General features: G+C 43.2%; 4 protein-coding genes across 7 annotated transcripts in view; 2 read left to right on the forward strand and 2 right to left on the reverse strand.

Annotated features, from left to right (window-relative positions):
* DOP1A (DOP1 leucine zipper like protein A) overlaps positions 1 to 1926 on the forward strand; it is a 60265-nt gene extending 58339 nt beyond the window's left edge. For all 3 annotated transcript variants that reach the window (XM_041480399.1, XM_041480400.1, XM_041480401.1), the window contains one exon: positions 1490 to 1926. In XM_041480399.1, the coding sequence (XP_041336333.1) occupies positions 1490 to 1795 (306 nt within the window). In that variant the 3' untranslated portion in view covers positions 1796 to 1926. The remainder of the gene's footprint in view (positions 1 to 1489) is intronic.
* A 150-nt stretch (positions 1927 to 2076) lies between these two features.
* Positions 2077 to 10253, reverse strand: PGM3 (phosphoglucomutase 3). 2 transcript variants are annotated; one of them, XM_041480405.1, is made up of 13 exons: positions 10169 to 10253; positions 9722 to 9925; positions 8834 to 9018; positions 8471 to 8538; positions 8040 to 8173; positions 7690 to 7888; positions 6721 to 6878; positions 6227 to 6310; positions 5481 to 5579; positions 5050 to 5166; positions 4776 to 4898; positions 3862 to 4035; positions 2077 to 3046 (listed from the first exon to the last, which is right to left on the reverse strand). In XM_041480405.1, the coding sequence occupies exons 2-13, from the start codon at positions 9923 to 9925 to the stop codon at positions 2960 to 2962; spliced, it is 1632 nt and encodes a 543-aa protein (XP_041336339.1). In that variant the 5' UTR covers positions 10169 to 10253; the 3' UTR covers positions 2077 to 2959. The 2 variants fall into 2 exon arrangements, with proteins under 2 accessions (XP_041336339.1, XP_041336340.1); XM_041480406.1 differs by lacking the exon at positions 10169 to 10253 and having other exon boundaries at positions 7690 to 7885; positions 9722 to 9978.
* Positions 9950 to 13524, forward strand: RWDD2A (RWD domain containing 2A). The gene is made up of 3 exons (XM_041480407.1): positions 9950 to 9973; positions 11150 to 11354; positions 12847 to 13524. Exons 2-3 carry the CDS (start codon positions 11157 to 11159, stop codon positions 13522 to 13524), a joined length of 876 nt encoding a protein of 291 aa, XP_041336341.1. The 5' UTR covers positions 9950 to 9973; positions 11150 to 11156.
* A 2862-nt stretch (positions 13525 to 16386) lies between these two features.
* Positions 16387 to 23882, reverse strand: part of ME1 (malic enzyme 1) — a 155018-nt gene continuing 147522 nt past the window's right edge. The window contains exons 12-14 of the mRNA XM_041480404.1: positions 23009 to 23182; positions 18559 to 18657; positions 16387 to 16742 (exon numbers count right to left, since the gene is read on the reverse strand). Coding sequence (XP_041336338.1) covers positions 16584 to 16742; positions 18559 to 18657; positions 23009 to 23182 — 432 coding nt within the window. The 3' untranslated portion in view covers positions 16387 to 16583. The remainder of the gene's footprint in view (positions 16743 to 18558; positions 18658 to 23008; positions 23183 to 23882) is intronic.

Consider the following 23882-nt stretch of genomic DNA (forward strand, 5'->3'; position numbering starts at 1 on the left):
TTAAAGAAGGAGGCATCAACAACTCCTTTTGTGTTGGAAATTTCGTCTTCTCTTTGCTGTGGTTTGGTGTGAGCCTTTCTCTTCAGAAGACTTGTAAAGCTCAAATAGCGGTCTCCTGTGGCAGGGAGCCAAGCCACCAGATACATTCATACTGAATTTAAACCTAATTGGGGTTTGCAAAATGGATGACCTGTGGGCTTCTCAGTTGCAGGACAGTTGCTTCATTTAAAGGGCAAAACCTGTATTTGTTTAAATATCATGTCTTGAAAAAAAATCTATTTGCTCAAAGGCTGTGCAATCAGTGATCCTTACCTTATGCTCTGCTCCCACTGCTGTCCTTTGCCCTTCATTCTTCTTTCATTACCAGTGGACCCCCTGCCTCAGCCACAGGTGCTACCAGGGCAGCGGGACAGGGGTGGATCCACAGGTGGCTCTTCTTGATGAGGCCTTTTGTGCTTCTTTTCTCCTTACTTGCAGAATAAAATCCACTACTGCTGGAATTCTACTTCATGGTAGAACGGCTCTCTGTACTGGTTTGTCAGTGACAGTACAAACAAGGTGTTTCTAGTGGTGATAGTACCTTAGTGTCCAGATTTGAGTATGGTTTTTGACTCAGAGATAAAGGAAATAGGGAAGAACTGTACAAGAACCTGGATGTTGGTGCTCAGGTACTTCAGTAGGCAGATATTTAAGGCAGCCCTGAGGAGGGTTGCAGCAGTGTGCTGCTGCTGGTGGGCACCTGGTGTGTGACTGCTGCCTGTGCTTGTGGGGTTCCCGAAATTCTTTCCTTTGACATTCCCCCCATGAAATGGAAGGAACATAATAACTGAGTTCTTCTGAGAATACACAATGAGTAACTGAGCCATTTTCCTTTGAGCATAGCTTCAAGTGTTTCTCAGAATGTCTGTGTGTGTTATTTGTGATACTAATAATAGCACTGCTTTTTGCCCTTCCCCAAAACTCTGGTCTCAAGCTGCAAAGTGAAAATGCTTTGTATCTATTTTAACCTCCTCTGGGGTTTATCACCACTGATGCTGGCAGTATCAGCTGGTGGAGTGTGTGTCACCAGAGAGGAACCTGCTTTGGAAAGCAGCTGAAGTAGCTCACAACTTCAGCTGTCACCAGCTTGGGCCATTTGTGTTGCCCACAGGATGCTGCCTGGGAGCAGCTCCACAGGGCTGCGTGGTGGGGGCTGCCTTGCTTTGGGACAGCCCTGGGCTGAGGTGTTGGACTCGAATGCTCACTGTGACTCTTCCATTAGCAGCAGCTGAGTGCCACCTGTACACTCCCAGCCACTGCCTCTGCAGGGCATGGTGAGGGGGAGCACAGGATCTGCTTTGGAAGCTCCCCTTCAGCATTGGTGTGTTTTGTGGATAGGACAAATGGTTTTGGACTTTTCTAAAGTACTGTATCATGCATCAGTCTTTCATTTTCACCTGTGCTTTTCCTGTTTTGTCCTGCATTATTTCCCACGTCTCTGTATTTGCAGAAAAACCCGGAGGAGGATGGCTCAGGGAAAACACTAAGCTGGGAACCAGGTCACTTGCTTTTAACCATCTACACCGTTCGCAGCATTGAGCAGCTCTTGCCTTTCTTCAATGTACTCAGCCAAGTTTTTAACAGCAAAGTCACAAGCAGATGTGTTGGACACTCAGGGAGCCCTGTCCTTTACCCCAACTGTTTTCCAAGTAAGGACATAAAAATGGAGAACCTCAAGACCTTCTCCAGCAAAGCAAGACAGAAGATAGAAGAAATGGTTGAGAAGGATTTTCTTGAAGGTGTCATAAAATCATGAACCAAACTGGTACTACTCAGCCTATATGTAGTATAACTATCTAAATGAAATACTGTATCTTTCCCAGTTGTATAGTATTCTTTTCTTATTTTGTATGTAATGAAATACTTAATGTTGTATTTAAGTTAAATATTTGTAAATAAGAGAAGTGCTGGATGTGGCCTGAATCAAGTTTAAATATTGGTGGCTCATATTGATTATGGTGCCTACTATTTACAGTAAATGTTTTGTTGTCTTGAGTTCTGTCTTTAAAAAAATGAAAAAAAAATACAAGGTGCACATTTTTTCAATTTGTTTCCAGTTTATTTTTGTCTTTTTTTAAGATCTATTGGAACTTGTGCTTATTTAATAACCTGTAAAATGCTATTATGGCAGGAGTTAATACAGGACTACAATGAACTGTTTGTCAGAGGTAGACACCCTGAACCAAAGTATGCCAAGGAGGATACTGGTGTGTTTAAAACATTGCATCCTGTTGGCCCAGCCCCTTCATGGTGCTGGGGAGCAGTTAAGGCCACAGAAGACAAACTTGTCTCTGTCCCTTCCCTCTCAAGTGTGATTATAAATACTATTACTGCAAATCACTTTCTAAATCATGTCATAAAGTATCTAATGAAGATAATATTGCAATAATAGATTATTATTTGCAAATATTCTTTTTCATTATATTGTTTCCCCCTCAAAATGAGGTGAACTGAATCTGAAGACTAGTGCCAGCCTCTGTCTGACACTGTTTGCCCACAGATGATTGGGCTACTGGGGGGAAGGTGGGGATGATGATCCTGCAGCACACTGTGAGCACAGTCACAGCAGAGCTCCAGTCATGCAGCCATGGCCAGTGCTCTGAGGGTGTGGGTGTTGGATTTCAGGCACAATGTGACAATGAACTAAGCTGGGGCAGGGAGGGGCAGAATTCCTTCTGGACATGGCCATGGCTTGTCAAGAAGTTAGACAAACTCGGGGAGGGGAACATTCAACAGTAAGAGCATCTCATTCAGAGGTAAGTTGCTAAAGGAGGCTAAAAATAAGGAGAGTGATATTCCACTCAGTTGTGATCAATCCTTGCTGCTCCCAGGAAGGGTTGGCTCTGTGCACAGCAGCACGTGGTAAAAAAAAAAGTGATATTAAAAGATAAGGGAAGTTGTGTGCTTTAACTGCCATTCATTATATAGGCTGGGGTGGTGCTCCTTTTCCACCAGCAAGGTGGAAAACAGCCAGGCTCACTTCATGGGCGAGTGCGTCTGCATTCTCCTGTGGAATGGTGGAAAAGTTAGTTATGCTGCTGTCAGCATCAGAAGAGTAGAGCAAATACATTATGGCAATGATATTATGGTAATGTTGTGCTCCCTATATTGCTGCCCCAGCCACTGCCATCGTGCTGGGAGGGAGAAGCAGGTAGGAGCATGTGAAGTGGGGAGAGCAAGACCACTGCTTTTGCTGTCATCTTTAAGTTCAGATCTGGACTAACTTAGCAGCCAGAATTTTTTTTCTATTTTGCCGCTTATGAAATTATGTAGTTAAGGCAGAGCAAATACATGACATTATGGCAATGATATTATGGTAATGTTGTGCTCCCTATATTGCTGCACCAGCCACTGCCATCGTGCTGGGAGGGAGAAGCAGGTAGGAGCATGTGAAGTGGGGAGAGCAAGACCACTGCTTTTGCTGTCATCTTTAAGTTCAGATCTGGACTAACTTAGCAGCCAGAATTTTTTTTCTATTTTGCCGCTTATGAAATTATGTAGTTAAGGATTGCTTTGGTAACTTTCTTCTTAACCCTGAGCTCTCAGAAGGCTGGTTGTCTTTTCAAAATCATCTGGTGTTAAATCTGCCTTTATAAACATTTATATTTTCCTTTTGAAGATAAACATTGAGAACATTAAACATTACTTTTCTAAATAAAAGAAAATCCAAAGTGACTTTTTGTGATGACAGTCTTTTTTCCAAATGTAGCATTTGTTAAGTGTGATTAAATGACAAGTATGGAAATAGACTTCCTTCATCACCCCCTGCTAGGCAGAAGATTGTTTAATGTGAACAAGCCCATAAATGAGTCAAGCTCTGACCTGTGTGTCTGCTTCAGCATAGATTCTGACAACATCCTCTGTTCCTGACGGACGGACAAACGCCCGGGACAGTTTGTACTTCTTTACAAGGGCATCAATTTTCTCCTGCAGCCCTGGGGGTGTCAGTGCTCTCCTTTCTGCATCTGTTGTGTCAATAACGCGCCTGTCTGCGACCTGCGGCATCAGAAACAGGTAAGACAGAAATTCGGGGTTGGCTATGTTGTGCTGCCTGGAGAGGAGTTCAGTTTGGGAGCTAATAAAGGGCTACTCAAACACTTGGGGTCCCCAGCATCCCTGCAGCATCTGTTAACCAAGTCTTGAGAGGCATCAGTTTAAAAAAAAGGTCAGTCCTGAACATGCCTTCCTGGTCAGCTTGAAGTGAAGCTACAGCTTCTCCCAGTAGATCAGAAACTTAAATTGTTTCCTCCAGTTCAGACAGAGCCCAGAGCTTCTGTACTGTGTCTGACAGAATGCTGCCACATGGCACCTTCTGCTTAAGCTCTGTCTGAATGTTGGAAAGGACACAGAAGCAAGAGCTCGAACACTCAAGTTATACAAAGTGGCACAGCAAGAAAAATCCAGCTGTCCGGCAGGCAGAGGCCTTAGAAAAAACAAGATTTTTCTAATTTGAAAGTTGGAATTTCTTCTTAAGTTAAAATTTGAAGAGTTTTGGTTGGGTTTTAACATAATTGGTTATTATTTAATCTTTTTTAAAATCATATTTCTATTTTAGTTCAAGTGAAATTCTTGTCCCTCCTCCAGGCTTTTCCCTAGCTTCTTTGGCCTGTTTCTGCCCTTTCATGGTCAATTTCAGCTTTAAAATAAAGCTTATCAAAACGTGTGCAGGCACAAGATGCTGTGAGCAGGGTCCCCAGAGGCTGCTGTGGCCTGAGCCAGCGTGGCTGGTAACTCACCTGGACCTTGAGCAGCCGATTGGGAAGGTCGGCGTAGAGGGCATCCCACTGCTGCACAGTCAGGCCCTTGAGAGCCAGGATCGCTTCAATAACCAGCATGTCCGAGACAGCATCGCCAACAGTCTGCAACAGGGAGGGAGAAACACTGCAGCAGAGAGGACAGGGAGGCAGGATTGCATCAGGAAACTTCCAGCAGGCCCCAGCAGCAGCCTGACAGGAGCTGAGAAACTGGCTAACCCTGACAACACCGTGCTTCAGCACTCTCAGTTTTTACCTGATTAATCAGGTCAATCATGTTTTCAAGCATCTTTGCTGCTTCTCTTTTTTCATTATCTTTCTCCTCTTTTACCAGCTGTCGTATTTTACTTTCAGCAGCTTTACTAAACAGTACCTAGAAGAAAAAGATAAGAGCTTGTCAAGATGAAACCAGGATATATGCAGTAGTGAGGACAAAACTTGTACCATCTAAGCCCAAATAACCATCATTAATGTTTGCTGCCATGAATTCCCATTCCCCCATAAAGCACAGAGAAGCTGGTGGCAATGCTGTGATAAAGACAGGAGTAAACAAGTCTACTTTCAAACAAGGAGAAAAAGTTTTGTTTATAAAACTAAGCAGAGAGTGAAAAGACCTCCTTCTCCAGGTAATTTAACTAAAATTTTGTTGATAGTGGCTGATCACATGGATTACCTGCTCATACTTACTGTGCCATGTCCGTTTGCCTCAAAATAAACACCCACATCAAACTCCTGGGCCTTGTGGTGCAAGTGTTTCACTCCTGTTTTGACACAGTGCACAGGTACCTGCAGCCCAAGGGTGTGCAGAGAATGACAACAAGGTCACAGACTTTCCTCAGCAGGCTGGACTGGAAGGACTGTTACAAACTAAACCGTGTTTCAAACTAGCCCTCAGTTTCTGAGGCCACTGAGGCCCCAGAGTTAAAGTGCTCCACAATTTCTGCAGACCCAATTAAAAAATATTACATTGATTCCTGTGAGGAATAAAGGCCAATTAAATAAATAAACTCCAAACCTAGAAAAATCCAATTTAGTTTATAGCTTCAGGGAACACACTAGATTGACATACAAACAGAAATAATTAATACCTTCTCTCAATTCCTGAACATTTAGCTTGCTGCAGAAAATAAATCAGTGTCAAAGTATCAAGGAGGCTTTACTGACTCACTTGGTTGCAAAGCTATAAAGTCCTCCGTTTGTTTAAGTACCAAGGGATTCAATTAAACATTTTTAAGTTAATAAAAACTGACTAGAACTTTTTCAGCTCTGCTCTCTTGCACCTCCTTTGCCACCAAGAATTTAGTCACTACTGGAGGTTTGAAAGAGTAATTTATTTTTGCTTGATTTTAATTTTCCTAGCAATCATATTACAGTAGCATTTACTTTTAAAATAAAAAAAAATGTAAACTACCTAGAAAAACCATGGAGAATACCTTCAGTGTTTCCTGGAGGTAGCGTGTGGAATTCCCATTGGCATATGCTGTTTGTACCACTGCCATGTTGAAGTCCTGTTTCACCTGAGCAAACCAATAAACCAAGTTTTACTGTCCAACAGGCACACAGCCAAACAAAATGGATAAATGGAAAGATAATCAGAACTTTTAAATGTACAATTAAAACTCCTGGGTACTAGAGGGAGGCAGCAGCTCACTGAGAACTTCTGTAGCTTTAAAACAACATGAATTCTGTCAAATATTTGTACACCCCATATTGATTTTTCCTGGGTCTGGCTGAAGCAGCTCTTCAAGCTTAGACTTTCCAAACCCTTTTTTGGCCACAGCAATGAGGTAGAGGACTGATCTCTTTTTAAAGCTGGTTCACTTTAGGCAGATGTAGAGAGACCACATACCAAGCAACACAGCTTCCTTAGACTACTTTATACTTTACAAATTAAAATGCCAGCATTCATTTCATATGTTACAGTTACCTTGGCAAGAAGTTCTTTTAGGAAGATACTAATTAAAGTTGCTATTTTATCTCCATCGATCAGGTGAAAATGGCCAGCTGTGTCCTTATAATAATAAACAATTCTATCTGCATCCCCATCAAATGAGCAGCATCTCTCATTGGGCTTCATGTCCAGCCCTAGTGCACAGAGTTATAAATGCAAGTTAAAGACAGGAAAAGAAACAAAATCAGGTAATTTATTTCAGTGAGTGATGAGGAAAACACAATTTCTTTTCAGAGCACAGGTCTGCATACAAATGAGTGCACTCAGGCACAGTTAAAGCCAGGACCCAGACAGGAGGCACAAGCATCCATCCCCAGCAGGCCCTGCCACTGTGCTGCTCCCAGCACTGCATTTCTCCAGTACACAACCAGCATGGGAAGGGGAAGCAGCACGGTATCTTGGTGTTCAGATTTTGCCAGCAGCTGCAGCGAGAGGGCAGCTGTCCAATGGAGAACTCAGTTTAGCTTCACATAATCTCATACCCAAACCAGCCTGCTCTCCCAGTTCAGGGCTTTTCTTTTATACAAGTCTCAGAAAACTGACTGAAATCTTTTCCTCACTGGTTTATGTCAACGAGTCAGCCTGCTGGCACTGAGCTGTTAATTAACCCAGCCCTTCTGCAGGAACCCGGAAAAGTGTTTCTTCATAATACAAAGGGGAATAAAATAAATAACACTAAACCAGTCCTGACTGATCTTTGGACTCTGCCAGCTTAACATTCACCACATTTCAGCCAGTCAGAGAGATGCTGTGCTCCTCCAAGCAGTCCAGACTAACACAGAGATGTGCCAAACCTGGCCAGGCTGTTCCCTCTTGCCACTGCACAAGGAGAACCATTCATGCAGTCACTTAGTAAGAAACAGGGAGCTCCACTTACCCAAGGATGTGGACCCTTGCCAGACCCTGCAGAGGAGGTAAAGCAACATGAAATTACTGACTACTTACCTCCAGGTGGTTTCTGGTGAACTTTCACAAAATCTGCACCACATAAGTGATTGAGTTTCTCCTTGGTTCCATCATTATATATGTGAATTAGCACCTCTTGTGGAAAGTAGGGCTTCATTTCTGATAGTTTTAGGGCTCCTATGCCATTGGCACAGTCAATCTTCAGGTGCCTCTGAAACTCTCCAGAGCAGTGAGACTGCTGGGAAGTGCAAGGGAAGAAGGGGCAAAGTTACCCTAGAGAAACCACACCTAGAGCATGCTGATTTAGAAACTTCAGGGCCAAACAGGCCAACAAACAGAAGAGATTAATTTTGTACATTTGCATGAAGAAGACAACACCTACTATTCACCTGTTTTACCAGTTCCATAAAAGCTTTGGAGAGTTTTTCATAATAACCTTCCAGTGTTGCTTTCCCATACTGCCCTTGGGTGTTTTGACAGCAGACCATGTAGTGGAGCTGTGGTGTCGTCACCAGACCATAATCTAGTGTGAAATACAAGGAGCAACATTCAGAATAGAATTGCAAATTAATTGCTGCTTAAAAGTTGTACAGTGAGCAGACGAGTGCAGTACATGAAACACCGATGGAATTTTTCAAGTTGTCTTATGAAAACATAACCCTCCCCTACCCTGCCTCAGAGCCATGCAACCACCCTGAAATAAAAGCGTTACAAGCAAGGATGGAAATGTGCCTGGGCTGTTGCCTTAGGGCTACATAAAGGAGTCGCATTTACATAAAAATACTTGAAATGAGATTAGAATTGCAGAAGTGGAACCTACCATGGTACTGACCACCTAGAACCTGGATACCATCTATAACTGACTGGGACAGCTTCTTACTGCTTGGCCTGGAAAACAACAAGAACATCTGATAACCCTGGCAAAGGCATTTATCTATGGACTCTATGGGAAGGAAGCACATGTGGAAGACTTTACAAGCTTCCTGCCACAAGATTTAGACTCATTGTGAAGAAATCCAAACCTTTCTCTGCTCAATTCCCAATAAAGTTTGAAAGCAAACACCCCCAGGGATTGTAAAGTGCAGGACAGCGGTGGACACCACCCAGTACCCACACAATTCCCCTAAAGACAGCACTGGTACTTCCATAAGAGCAGGATATATCCACAGCCTTTTGTCATTACCTGGTGTCTCTACCAATAAAAACGGAGGCATCTTTGTGCAGGTTCACTGCTGCTTTTTGGCAGATCTCAGTTATCACCTTCTGTAATTCTTGCTCCTCTGCATTTGCTAGTTGTGTGGCATACTCTTCCCAGGAAGGGTGCAGCATTTCTCCAAGAGGATCAACCAGCTTTACACCATTGTCTTCCTTAGTGGAAAAACAAAAGAACAAAAAAATAGTAAGTCTAAAAGTGGGGAACTAATAAAAACTCTTTGAAGACAGACAACACATGGTTCAGTCACATTGCTTCTTTAAAAGTGGAGAACTTCTGGGATGCAATAGTTTAGCTGTTTATTTAAACCTCCAACAAGCCCCAGAGAAGCACTACAACAAGCATACTGAGTAACCAACTCTTTCTCCCTTATAATTTTGGTGTGAAATTAATTCGACATTAAAATTACCTAAGAGGAGATTCAAATATCCTTCAATGCTCCACAGCAGCAAAAGTCTAAATGCCTGATTTGTAATCGCTGCATTTGCAGGTTTATTTTTAAAACATACAGATTTTACTCAAAGGCTCTTCTCTTCTCAGTGTTACTCCTAGCTTCCCAACATTAGAAAGTTACATTGCAACATGAAATGTTTCCTGTGTTACACTATTTCCACAGGAGAATTCTGTGCACAGGGGAAAATAACTTCTGTTTACAGGGGAAAAGTAACTTCAGATAGACCAGAGATCCTATTCACGGGGGCAGGCTGAGTGCTTTAAGCAGGTCCAAATGTCTTCAGGGTCATCTCAGTGCTACGGTGAGCTTGGATTCCAACAAACTGATCACATCTCTGCACCCTTCTACCAAAACACATCATTCCACCGAAGTGGTGGCCTGTTTGAGGAGAGGGCAGTCCTTACTTCAGGGTTGTGAGACGCGGTGACCATGATGCCAATGGTCGCTGTCACGGCTTTGGAGCGGAGCACGGCCAGGAGGCCCATGCGGAACACGACGTGGTCCAGCTGCCCGGCCTCGGTGCGGAACCCGGCGGTGCCGTAGTGCAGGGTCAGCCCGGCGGGCTTGGGGTGCAGCGCCGCGTACTTCCTAAGGGCTTCGGAATCCATCTGGAGGGAAGGAAGCGGCACGGATGGAAGTGCGAGCAGGCAGCCGCGGTGAGCGGTCCCGCCTTCCTGCAGCGGGCCCCAGCACCGGGGAAGGGCTCTCTACACTCCTGGAGAGCACGGGATAAACAGCGTGATCAGACACACGCCGATCCCGCAGGCACGAGGCGAGGAGAGCCACGATTCCCAGCCGGCTGGATCCTGGGATCCGAACAAGTTCCCTCAGCGTTGCTGCCCGTTTCTCACCGCGACATCAGCCGCGCAGAGCGCCCGGCCGCGGCTCCATACACTGATTTCCGAGCCCAAGAGCGGCGTGTCCCGCCTCCCCGGCGCTCGCAGGGCAGCTCCCAGCGCTGTTCCCGGGACGCTGCCGCGGGCGCGGCTCGGCTCGCACCGGCACACGGGCCCCAGGCCGGGCGGGCGGGGCCGGCCGCACACGCGCCCCCTGCACGGCTGCTTCCCTGGCACCCCCGGGGCTGGCGCGCGGACGCACGGGCTGGGCCGGGCCGGGCTGTGTGGATGGGGTGGGATGGGTGGAATAGGCCGGGTGGGATTCGGTGCCCTGGGATGGGATGGGATGGGAAGGGTGGGGCGCGATCCCGCCGGAGCCGCCGTGCGCCCCTCACGGAGCCGGCGCGGCCCCGCCCACTCGCCGCGGGACCGACCAATGGCTGGTGGGTGGGCGGGGCAGCGCCGGCCGCGTGGCACTCGGGCCGCGCCCCCGCGCGGAGCCGCGGCCGCGCAGGCGCAGCCCCGCCCAGCCGGGAGCGGCCCGGGGAGTGTCCGGGAATGGCGGCGGTGGGAGCGCTCGGGCCGTGTCCCGCTGGGATGGGATGGGCTGGGCTGGGCTGTGCGCGGCTTTTGCTCTCCCTGTGGAGCTGTCTTCATTTCACGCAGTCAATTTTCTGCCTTTTTCCCTTCCGATTCTCCCCGATGCCGCGGGTGGGGAAGGCGGCTCTGTGGGGCTTGGGGCGGCTGGGGGCGAACCAGGACACCCAGCCAACACCGGCGGTATGTGCTGATAAATAACACAAATAACATAAATAATGTACCTCTGCCCACGCACATCAGCGCGGCTCTCCGTTCCGTGCTCCTCTCCGTCCCTGAGCCCGGCTGTGAGCGCCGCGTTTCGCCAAATGCTGCCCTTAAAGAATCGTGGGGCTTCCCGGGGGGCTGAACCTCCCCGTGCGCTGAAGCGCGGGTTTGACTCCTCTCCTCTCGTTCCAGGCCTGCAATGGCTGTGACGGTGAAAGAATGCCTGGAGCTCCAGCTGCTGGAAGTGGAAATGCTCCTTTCGATGTTCCCCAAAAGAGGAGAATTCAGTCTGGATGCGGACGCCGTGCCCAGCATCCAGCGCTACCTGGGGAATGCTGACGGAGCCCTGCCCCCGCAGCTGGAATATCGCATCGCTCTCGATGTGGGGGAGGCGAAGGTGAGAGCTGCCCAGGAGAAATGGTCCTGGGTGGTGTTGTCTTTACTCCTGCACACGGTTGAAAAGGCTGCCCGGAAAAAAGGGGGTTTTTTTGCTCTTGGAGAAGTCTAGAGTAACAGAAAATCTCGGCTGCTGCTAACATCTGTGTTAGAAATATAATAAGGTAAAAATAGCCCCAAGTGGCAGACTGCAATTACGAGGAGTCACAAGGACACAAAAACAAAACCAGCCTATGAGCAGAGAACCAAACTCTCAGTATAAGGATTTACAACAGTTTAAGTGATTGAAGAAAAGGATTGAAGTAATTAGTGTAAATACTTGCACAGAGAACACAGGTCTGAGTGCATACTAATGCAGTGGCTAGAAATTGAGAACAGACAAACTCAGCCTAAAAGCCATTTTCCATGGAATGAAGGTAATCAAACATTAGAACAATTTACTGGGCAGTGGCATGGCCTCATGATTTTTTTAAACTTTAGGTACAAGCTTAGGTATCTTTCTAAAATGCACCCTTTCACCAACCCACAAGAGAGAAGTTTTATGAGCCATGTAGGGAGTGCTTGTGTAGGAGTAGTGGGGTTTTTTCCATTGCAGATCGTCAAGGGACTTGGAAAGATAATTAGTCATTTAATGATTCACTTTTCTCTACAGGACTATCATATGATTGTGCACTGTAGTGAGTACCCCCAATAGTCTACAGGAGCTTGAGGCGCTGAGGACACATTAATCCTTTCCTGCTCTTGGACTAGAGGCAGGGTTCAGCTCCCAAAGAACTGTGGTGCTCTGTTTGAAGGCACTGTAGGAATAATCAAGAGAAATCCAGCAGCCCAGTGTTGATAAGAGATCAGATAAAATAATTTTGAGGTCTCCCTGACTTGAAATGTACATAAATCTTTACATCCCCTATAATCCTGATTCCTCTTTTACGGTGAATACTTGTTTAAAATTATGATGACACACATAATCATGGAATGGTTTGGGTTGGGAGCAACCTTAAAGGGCAAGTTATTTCCAACACTCCTGCCACGGGTCTCTATATGCAGTAGGTACAATCACAAACACCATTCCATGTAACTCTTGGCCTTTTTTTCCAGCAGCTGAGCTGAGTTCATGTGCATTTGGTAAGGGATGAGATTCTCAAAAGCCCTTGACACCAGCAGGTCATTGCTGTACCAACACTGAGCTAGAAATATCCCTGGAGGCTAACTGTGTACCTTCTCCCAAGCCATAGCATTAGTTCTGTGAACAGCACAAAAGCTGCCTGGATAACATGGGAAGTGTTGTGAAAGTGACAGCATGATGCAACACAAGAGGAACACACAAAAGAATGGGTTTTGGGACAAAAGGGAAGTGGAAATAGTTCCAGTCAGTAGGATGCTGCAATCTTGATTACATCTCCTCATAATCTGCCTCTGACAGGGGAGAAGAATCTAGTGTGTCTTCAGTAGCTGCAAAATTAATTTTCTGTGTGTGTGTGTCTTCTGTTTTTAAGGTCAAGGTGGAATTGCAGGTTCTCCTTCCTCATATGTACCCTCAGGTGGCTCCTCAGCTTTTTGCCAGATCAGATGCTCTGCACAGACAGCAACAGTTGCAGCTCAACACTCGTCTCATGTCTCACATCAGCTCTCTGGATCCAGGAGATCTGTGTGTATGTGAGGCTGTGCAGTGGGTGAAGGACAACACCCTGCCCTTCTTGGAAAACTGTCAGGCCTCGTCTGAGTGTGCTTCTGAAGAAGTCAGGGTTAAGGAAATGCTGCATCGCATGTGGATCTACAGCCATCACATATACAGGCAGGAACTGAGGAAAAAGATTTTTGACTGTGCTAAGAAGTTAAATCTGACTGGCTTCTGCCTAACTGGGAAACCTGGTGTCATCTGTGTGGAGGGACTCCAAGAAAACTGTGAGGAGTTCTGGCGTGTTATTAGATATCCCAACTGGAAGCATATTTCATGCAAGCATGTGGAGAATATAGAAGCAGAGGGAAGCATTGATAATCTTCGTCTCTTTCACAGCTTTGAAGACCTGCAGTTTCAGGCACATGGTGATTATGGCCTGAGGAATGACTATCACATGGATCTTGGCCAGTTTCTAGAATTCCTGAAACAGCATCAAAGTGGACACATTTTTCAGATTTTATTTGGTGTTGAAGGCAAACTTTCAGACAATTGAGAGAAACTGTTTATGAAGAGTTCTAATTCTGGAGAGCAAGAGGTGTTGCTAAGACTGAAATATTTTGCCTTACAGCTACTGTGAAAAAGGAAACTTTTAACATCTGAGATGAATGGTTAAAGTAGTTAATCTCAGCTTTTGAACTGCCATGTGTTTTTCAGACGTGTTCACTGATTTTCTAAGACTCTAAACCTGGTGTTTGTCTCTGTGAGCCATGCCTCAAAGCACTTGCAAGGTGATAAACTTTCCACAGTGTTAGGAATTATACACTTCTGTCTTCTCATCTGTACTGTGCTGTGTGAATTTCTACCCATCGCATCTGAACCTACTCTCTTTCAGTTTAAAACATTCCCTGTCTTGTCACTACATGCACTTGTAAAAAAGTCCAGCTTTCTTGTAGAGTCCCTTCAGGTACTAGAAGGTGCTATAAGGTCTTGCCAAAGCCTGCTCTTCTCCAGGCTGAACAATCCCAATCTCTCAGCCAGTTTTCTAGGAGAGATACTCCAGCCCTCTGATCATTGTTTGTGGCCCTCCTCTGGACTTGCTGCAGCAGGTCTGTGTGTTCCTTTTACGTTCATGTCCCAGAGCTGGATGCAATGGTCTGTTTGGGGTCTCACAAAAGTGGAGTAGAAGGTGAGAATCACGTCTCTCAGCTTGCTGGTCATGCTGCTTTTGATGCAGCCTAGGATACAGTTGGCTTTCTTGGTTTCAAGTGCACATCTCTGGCTCATGTTGAGCTTCTTGTCTACCAGTGCCAAGTCCAGCTCCTCAGAGCTGCTCTCCACCCAGTCTGTGTTTGTGCTTGGGATTGCCCCGACCTTGCACTCAGCCTTCAACACCACGAGGCTTGCACAGACCCCCCTCTCAAGCCTGTCCAGGTCCCGGATAACATCCATCCCTTCCCTCCAGTGTGTTGACTGCTCCTTGTAGCTTGGTGCCATCAGCAAACCTGCTGGGGGTGCAGTTGGTCCCACTGTCTGTGTCACTGACAGCAATGTTAATACCAAGCCCTGAGGAATGTCACTGCCACTGGTCTCCACTTGGACATTGAGCCATTGACTGCAACTCTTTGCAACCAACCATCCTGACCTACCGAGTGGTTCATCCATCAAATCCATGTCTCTTCAGTTAAGGATGTCATGAGCCAAAGTGTCTGTCTGGCTATGTTAATAACAATTTTTCATCTGTTCAATTCATGGCATTTTATGTTTACACTGTTAGGCCAAACACCTTGGAAATGAAAATGGGTCAGCTGAGACAAAGTTGAGTTTTCTCTCCTACATTACATAAGGAAATACATGTATAATACAGAAAATAGGAAAAAAACCATATATATATATATATTTTTTTTTTAATATTACATAAAAATACAAATAACTTGAAGAGTCCTTTCTATGTCAAATTAGTACGGAGAGAATTTTCCCGCAGCTTGTAGGAGGCAATGCTGTTAATGGTTCATTAGGCAGTGTTTTCCTGCAGGGAAGCGTGCTGAGTGTGGATATGGATGGTGAGTGTTCCAGTTTGTAATGCATGATCATATTTAAATACAATATGTATAATATAATGTGTATCAATATAATATGTTTCAATATAATATACAGTTAAAGAACACTACTGGAAAGTCCCCTTGAAGGAACACCAGCCCACCACCTCCCACTCTGTGCCTGAGTGCCTCCATGTGAAAAGGGGTACCAAGCAATAAAAGCAGACTCACTGCTGAGCTGCACCACTCCAACACCCAGGCACTCAGCAGCACCTGTTTAAAGACTGTGTTTCAGCACACTTAGCTGATGAGAACATAAATAACAGATATTATTTTATTTCAAATTAAGTACAAGGAAGTGTTTTAATACCCTTCTCACAATAGCAATACATTGAAATGCAGAGGATGGCATTGAAATGCAGAGTGTTTCTGCTTGCTCAGAATATGATTAATGTATTTTCCTTCACTGTGGTAGGTTGTGGGAAGTGTGCTGTTGTGTGATCATAACTTCTGCCAAAAACACAGTGAAGCAAAAATGTTGACATCTTCCCATTAGGCAGTGAGGGAGAAAGTGCCTCTCTTTCTGAATTTGGGACCTCTAATCTGCAGCTGTGACAGAGCTGAGGGGCCAGACAAATGAAATTAGTATTTGGTTTTCTAGAGATAATCTCTCTAGTAAAGATTAGAGAGAAACAGATGTTAGAAAAAAATGTTTAAGTAACCTTTGTTTCCAGAACCATCCAGAAAATATATTGCATTTTTCTTGGAGTGGTAATTGTTACCAACTAACAATTCCTCAAAGTCTATTCCTGGCATTTTGATACTCCCTTTTTGTCAAGAACATGGAGTTCAAGAAATTAGGCCAAACATTTGCAATGGATCAGAACAGTGGTCATCTTGGTGGGGGAATTAAATCCTTGATCTTATACAAGACATTACCTTAGCTAATGTTAAATGTTAGTATTGTTAAATGTTATTGTTAGTAGTGTTAAAATGTTCTGATTAGATGTGAACAAAAAGTTCTGCAGATTTGGTTCTTCTAGAAAATTTTCATTTCATAACTCCACACAAGAGTGATCAACAAGCATTTTCTCTGGAATAAAACATTCTAACCTCATGGTTGTTTAAAGCTTGGGTTTGTTTTTTGTTTTTTTTTTTTTAATAACAGGTTTACAAATTATGCAAATTACACTGTGACTAATGCAAAAAATATCAAATGTATTTTTAAGTGCCCATTTATCTTTTTAAGTTCCCATTGATGTTTGTAACAAAACAAACTCTTGACTCAAGATATAACCACTTTTTTAAAAAAAAATCTGTGAAACTGTAGTGTAGGATATCTCAATTAAAATAACAATCAAAATAACCAAACACAAATATATCTCTCAGATTAATTTTTATTTTCTGATGTATAATTGACGATGTCTTGATCTGAGTTTCTAACCAACTACTGTGAATTAGAAAAAGTTTTCTGCATCTTAAAAAATTAGCTATTCTTAGGCTCTCTAGGCAGAAACAACCTTAATATTTTAATGCTTTTTAACTGCAGGTGATTTGTTCATTCTTCATTAAATATTTACAGTTTCACTTTCATGGCCTCTTCAGGCCAGGTGTAGGAGTCAGCCACGAAGCTGTTGTAATCAGTACTGTACACCTGAGAGCGGATGAAGGCTTCGAGGTCCTTGGGCTGAGGATAGGTGGAGGCAGTGTTATTCCTGTAGGCTTCTTCTGCGACCTGAAAAGATGCATTAAAATCCTAATTAGTGCTGATAAACTATCTGAGTACACTTTACAGGACTTAAAAGTAAGACTTGGTTCAAAATCAAGATGAGACTTCTCCCTCTCTGGTGCTGGCAGTCAGCTGTGTTCACACTGGCTCCAGGTAAGTACCCCATGAATTAGAGTACAACAGGATGCTGTTTGTGTACGTGGGTCTGACTTGGGAAACTTTTGAACAGGATTTTATGTTCAGACTGTTACAAATACAGTGCTCCTCTCTGCACTTAGCTTTCTCTGTGCAGTGGTGGATAAAATATTCCACAAGCCCTAAGCGCTGACATACAATTTCTGATTTTCCCTCATCACTTTATCCTGGTTTACCATCTTCACAAAGCACTGTAAGAAAAGTGTGATTTGTTCAAAGCTTCCATGCTCCTCGCATGTTAGAGAAGTTCAGTATTTGCCATAGCTTGATAATATGCTTCAAAAAAAGTGAACTCATGGGAGAAAAACAGTCCTATGCAGTGCACAGAATGGCTGGGGGAAATACAAATATTTGCTGGCTCTTTTCTCACCCAGACCATACCTAAGTGAATCAATTATGCAGCACAAATACAGCTACATAGAAATTAAGTTTTAGAAGGGGTTGGAGTTCTCTCAAGACATCAAAGTAGCCTCTCACATCTGAAGATCACCTACTTGAGAAACAATCTTCAGACTGGACATTCATCTGTGAAACAAAGGAAGTCTGGCAGACATGTTTTATGCAGTACTGTGAAAAGATCTGCTTGAAACTATTTGGCAAACACTCTAATGCTCCTCCTTTTTTATAAAAGGGAGACGTTCTCCTTCCTGCTTTCCTTAGCTCTCTTTAAAACATAAATGTTCTAGTTTGGTGAGAAGCTGAGACTCCAAGTCACCTTATTAAGACATCTTTTGTAAGATTAATCTGAATCCCAACTCAATTTGATTGAGAAGCACTTTGGGTGTTTATATAATGATATCTTCAGGTCTGTGCACATAATTATTGTGGTTGAACAAGGTCTGAATTCATAACCAATGCTGGTATTCCAAAATATTTTGATAGTGTTCCTCTCCTGGAAAAGACAGAGGCCTCTTGGGTTGGGTTGTATGAGCCAGAATAAGTATTTTCAGGAATAAAGTTTCAACAGAGAACAGGCAGAAGGAATCACTTGGTAACATTTTCCTTCTTTTGTATTTTCTAAAACATGCACAAATGAGGAGGAATTTATATCACAGTGTTTCTGCCAAATGCAGAGCCAGTTTGATTTTGCCTGAGGAATTTAAGTAACATTTTCACATCTACAGAACAGTTACTACTTGCCTAAGAAGACATGAACTTTGTGAGGGATTTTTTCTTTTCTTAAATATACAGAATGAGTGAAGATATGGAAACTGTTTCAAGTATGAAGGCTCCTTGTTATTCTTTCAAAAGCATATGAAGTAGAATTACTCAAAGTAAGGTGACAAAGAGAGAAAACAATAATTTTAGGAGAAAAGGTCACAGAGGACAAACAAAAAGTTGAAACTGATAACCATGAAGGGGCAAAAGCCCTTCAGCTGTGCATCTGGCATGACTGTGGTGCACAGCAGAATCTGAGCTCTCCAGACATACACACTCGCTGCAGATCCACAGCTCTCCTTGTATTTGGATTGCCTTTACATTTATGAATTTAAAATTTAATTTTGAAACTGCTGCATGTCCAATATCGATTCATGTAAACCTTGTGTGAAGGTGTGTTAGGTGATAAAATCAAACCACGTAGAGCTGGTGGGAAGACAAAAAGGCACAAAAGGCTGAAATGACTTACCCTTACAGCAATTTTCAGTGACACGTCCTGAATAGTGACTAATGGAGGGTAGAGGCGACCTTCCTGTAAATTCTCTTCTGTAACCTGCTGCGCTATAACCTGAAATAACACAAACGCGTAACTTGACATGCAGATGCAGCTGTAGCTTTATTAGACAGTGATATTGTCTTTAGCAAAGAAATGTTTCTGCTTTGGCAAATTCCACAGATACTGCTTATTCCACCTAGACAGCATTTTTTAGAACCACCTTTGTCATTAGGAGAAGCTACACAAGAATTAAAATGTCGGGAGTTACGCCTTTTTCTCACTCACACAATAAAAATTACTTAAGGCTTGAGTAAGTCCAGGACACACATATTCTAGCAAATAGTTAATTGTGAGATATAAATTCCAGCCAACAATTGCAGCTGGGTCAAAGACTTCTAAAATATAAAGAAGCACCCGTCATTCTGACAGCTGTCACATTAACCTGTGCAGGGAACAGAAGTGAAACCCTTAAGTGGAAAATGTTCTGAAAGAAATTACTGGCAGCTGGTATTTTTGCTATCATTAGCCACAATTTGTTTGTCTTTTGGGGACTTGAAGTAGCCTTTCAGGGGGATCCAGATGTGGATAAAAGAAAAACTCTGCTCTGGATAACATCTGGTGGAGCCATGTATGACACACCAAGAGGTTCTGAAAACAGCAGGAGAAAGTCCAGGAAACACTGAGACTTACAACTGATAAAAAAGCCCAAAGAGAAAGCAAGAAGTGCACATTTGAGGGAATATTCTAGGAAGATTCTTGAAACAAAGCACAAACAAAACTTCCCACAGCTCCTTTCACATTGTGTAATAGGACCCTCTACATGTGCTTGTAAACATCTGGGACTGTATCAGAACAGGTGTGTGGATGCATCCCCTCCAGCAGAAGTTTGAACTAAAGTAACTCCAGATTCAAAGGAACTCAGTATTCTCTTGTGCAGTCTAACTAGAATGTTGGTAGCTGTTCTAAGTTTTTCCATTTGGAGTTAAAATGCTGACAAGAGCAATAGCCTCTTTAGTATAACAAGGGAAGAAAAAGTATTTGTTTACATTTAAACCTGATTTTGAGAAATACAGCAGAGAAAAACCCTCTAGGGGGAGCTAAGAGAATGTAAAATCAAGCTACTGCCCTCCAGAACAGCAACCAGGTTATTTCAAAAGGATACACAGCCCTTTGATGTGCATCTGAATGTAAGCAGGCACTTAGAGCATGAGGTCCCTGATGTTAACAGCTTAAGAGGGCTCTGCAGGAAAGATGAAAGCTGAAGAAATCAACAGCAAGTTGCTGTTACTGCACTGCATCACTGAAAATTAAAGGTTCAGGAGTGGAGTACTTCTCTTTTGTGACTCTGTTTTTGATAGAATGCAATATTTGGGCAGTGCTCAAAGTGGGAGAGGTAGCAAGATCAACTGTACAGATGCCATGCTGTTCCTTCAGACATACTCCTGTAACAGCACTGAAAACTGCAAAAACACAAACCCAAGCATTTCCAAAGAGAACACCCTCTTCCTGTGGTGTTTGAAAAACACTCCTTGAGAACATCAGATCAGTGGTAGGGGAAAAAAAAGATGAATCAACATGTGGGATTACTGAGAAAATAAGTGGTGTCACAGAAAACATAATTGTGCCAATGTATAAATCCAGAATGTAACATCACTTTGAGCAGAGTGTGGTTTTTCTCCACATACTTCAAACAAGAATGGGGTAGAATCATGAGGGGGGTATAGAAAATAAAAAAGATGATAAATTTTTTTTTTTTTTTATCAAGGAAACAAAAAAATAGACTTGGGTGAAAAAGAGAAGTCTGAAAGGAAATGCAAAAGACAACTGAAGGTGAACATTTCTTATTGTGCTGTAAGGAAACCAAATCATCAAACAGCAGAAAATCCCGAATTTCTTTTTTCATGGGACTCATAATTAAAGTGTGACACTAATTGCCAAAATATGTTAAAATGCATAAACATGTTTAAAAAGCCACTAGGCTCATTTATGAAGGAAAAATCCACACAGGGATAAAACATCCAGCACAGGAAGGCCATACAGTAAATGTTGCCAGTTTCTGAGAAGACATTTCAGCAGAGGGATCACTCTGTACTTCTCTTGTTTATCCTCTTTTCCTCAGCTTCTGCTAGTAATTGCTTTCACAGGAAGATATCAAGCTGTTTGGATCCATACTGTACCACCCAGTATGGCTATTTTCATGTTTTAAATATTAATAAATTCAAGTTTTAATAGAAAAATTAGCAAAGCCTTATTGCAGAACCTAAAGTAAAGGCAACCTTGACAAAATGGCATAAAGCAAGTGGGGGCATCTTGGTTTTTGGAGGTCATATTCTCCATAATGAAAAGATTTTGTAGCATTATTTCTGAACTAAACTGCAGGTCACACATGCAAGATTATTTCATTAGTTCATAATTCTCTGCCTCTTTTATTGTATTTGGTAGTACTTGAAAGAATAGGCAACATCTCTTGCCATCACAGAACAACTGCCCACAGTTAAGAGGTATTACAGCTTACAGTACCTTAGATTTATCATCCAAAGTCAAAGTTACACTCTATTTTACTTGGAAGGAAGAAAAGAACATTGAAATCAAAATCTGTTCTAGTTACAACAGCTACTTATTTATGACTTCAATCAGGTTTAATTGGAGATGTGGCAAAGCAAGAAGCAGGAGGTGCAGGCATGCAGCTTGGACTGCTTCCTTTTTATAATTTCTTTTTTTCAGGTAAGCTACCTTGGCAATCTAAGAAGGTCCCTCTACCCAAAATGCATGGGTTTGGTTCTTTAAATTTTGCAGCATCTGGGATGCTTCTATTTCAAATGAGGAATACCAAGCGCTATTCTAAAACCCCCATGAAACTATTCTGATTTTATCATTCCAGTAAAAAAAGCCAAAAATATAAACCAAAAAAAATACCATAAAAAAGCCAAGAACATGAAACGTACACTGCTTTTGCTTTGCACTGTGATTATTCAGCTAAGGGCCTGCACAGCCCTGCCAGCCTTCACAGCCCTGCCACCTCTTCTGGCAGAGCCCTGTGGCACCCATCAGCTCAGCTCACCCAAGCCCCCCATGTAAGGAGACCAGATGTGAAAGCCCTGAGCTGGGAGCACTAAGGGAAGCAGCTATCCAGGGATCCTGCCACCAACAGAACTTTCTGTGCAAGACAAAAGCCACATTTTTTATATGTCAAACTTCTCTAGAGATTTTACTAGGGGAAGACAACTGTATAGCAAAGCCTGCACCAAGAGTCAGGAAAGAATGTCTACCTCAAGTGAGAATTTAAAAGCTTCCTCACAATTTCTGATACTATTTAACTTCCCTGACTATTAAATTTCTTTGTTGAGAACTGATTTTTTTCTGACTTCATAGACTGTCACATGAAACCCAGTTCAATCCACACATGTGCCACCTTTTGTCATCAGCTCTCACAATACAGGAACCATTTCACACAAACCAAAATGAAGCAACTTCTACAACAAAGTAGGGCAACTCTAACACAGCAGTTTAGACCAGGAATTGAGGATCACCATATCCAACTGAAATTACAGGGGAGGATTTAAAGGGAAGATATAATTACTCAAAGGCTTAGGAGATGGACCATTGCCCTTTTATGACGGTTAAAGCCAGTGGAGACAGGCTGGGCTTTTTACTGATTTTAAAGATGGAAATTATGAATGTCTTTCTTACAGAGGGCAGGCTGTTAGCAAACCTCTTAAAAGATGCCAGAGCATGCACCTTAAAAAACCTCTCAAAGTCCAACAAGGAGAGCATGCAAGTGCCCATCCCTCAAGAAAGCTTTGTATGACATACTGCCTGTCATAGGATCACACTGCCTATCAGCTGCCCTTGAGTGATAGCCAAGGACCACTTTCTTCCCTTTAAACCATGAAGAGCACAGAAGGAGCAAGAATCTGGAATGAAATATTCCTCAGAGAAGCTGCAGGAGCTGAATAATGCATTCACACATCTGCTAATTGGTGCAGCTTTTTTCGCCCTATCTTTTTAATGTTCCATAGTTCAAATTCAAACACTTTTTGTAAGCAAAACACTCACATGAGTCACCCCAAAGCTATTAACATCAATCATAGTAATTCCTTTCAATCTAAAATCAAACCTATGTGCCAGTGCATGCAAAGTGTACACACGTGCATTTACCTGTGGTAAATGTAAAACACAGTACTGAAATCTTTCTTTTTCTTCCTTCCCAACAGAAGGTATGGTTTATGTCACGTGTCCCTAGGCCAAGTGCTAACTGTTTAAAATTACTTGTCCAAATACAATTTATAAAGAACAACACACCTTGCAAATAAAGGCCTTACACAGAAAGCAGTATTTTTCCTGTTTTAAAGTTTAGCTCTTCCTGTTTAATTGTTCATTAATACTAAAAATTAAGGTATTTAAATAATTTTGAATACAGTACCTCAGCAGTCGTGAGGAATACATTCTCATCAATATGTCTCATTCCACATGAAATAACACCAAGGGCAACTCCTGGGAACACATAGGAATTGTTACCCTGTCCAGGATAGAGAGTTTGTCCACTTGGAAGAGTGACAGGATCAAAAGGACTTCCACTGGCAAAAATCCCACGTCCCTAAATTGTAAGAAGAAAAAGAAAGCACATTAATTGAGAGATTGCTGTTGAAATATTTCTCACATCCTTTTAATATCCACCACTGTGGAAGCTGGCTTGAGTCTATTTAGCATCTCTTCTGAGTGGGTGTTAGAGCTATTTGCCTGAATATGCGTCAAGAACATCAGGATGCAGATCCTGGAGATCACTAGTGATTCTCTGTGGCTGTCTAACCCGATCTGTACCATTTAGAAGGAGGGAAACTGAAGCCAGCAGTCATTATTCACTTTGTGCATTCATGCCAGAAGAAGCTCCATGGGAAGTACAGAGCTGTGAAACCCTAAGTGGCAATACTGCTATGGTAGCAACAGGTAATGCTACTTTTCCCAATGGCAAAGCACCCAGAAAATGACACAAAGGCAACTAAACATCGCTCTTTTGGATGGGGTGATTTCTGAGGAGCTGTGGGCAGGCAGGGCTCTCTTTTCTTCCCAGTCCCCCACTTCAGGCTCTTGAGCTCATTCCACAGCTCAACAGAATGAGCGAGCTGCAAGCTCTGTCCCAGGAACATCATCCCGTAGAGCAACAGCACAAGTCAGTGTGGAACCTCCTGTGCCAGGACCTTGGGGCCCCTCTTTGTAACACACTGAGTAGGGTGCAGGCACCAACTCAGGCACCTGCCAGTATTGATAAACCATTAGAAAGTTTCCCAGCAGGTTTT

Source organism: Pyrgilauda ruficollis, unplaced genomic scaffold, assembly GCF_017590135.1.
Source record: "Pyrgilauda ruficollis isolate IOZ18807 unplaced genomic scaffold, ASM1759013v1 scaffold51, whole genome shotgun sequence".
NCBI classification, from domain to species: Eukaryota; Metazoa; Chordata; class Aves; order Passeriformes; family Passeridae; genus Pyrgilauda; species Pyrgilauda ruficollis.

Coding starts and splice junctions, on each gene's coding strand:
- PGM3 (XM_041480405.1), bottom strand. CDS start 9,925: ATGGATTCCGAAGCCCTTAGGAAGTACGCGGCGCTGCACCCCAAGCCC. Junction 5,580..6,226: donor ACCTCCAGGAAACACTGAAG/GTATTCTCCATG, acceptor CTTGGGCTGCAG/GTACCTGTGCACTGTGTCAA. Junction 4,036..4,775: donor ATCGGCTGCTCAAGGTCCAG/GTGAGTTACCAG, acceptor CTGATGCCGCAG/GTCGCAGACAGGCGCGTTAT.
- RWDD2A (XM_041480407.1), top strand. CDS start 11,157: ATGGCTGTGACGGTGAAAGAATGCCTGGAGCTCCAGCTGCTGGAAGTG. Junction 11,355..12,846: donor TCGATGTGGGGGAGGCGAAG/GTGAGAGCTGCC, acceptor TCTGTTTTTAAG/GTCAAGGTGGAATTGCAGGT.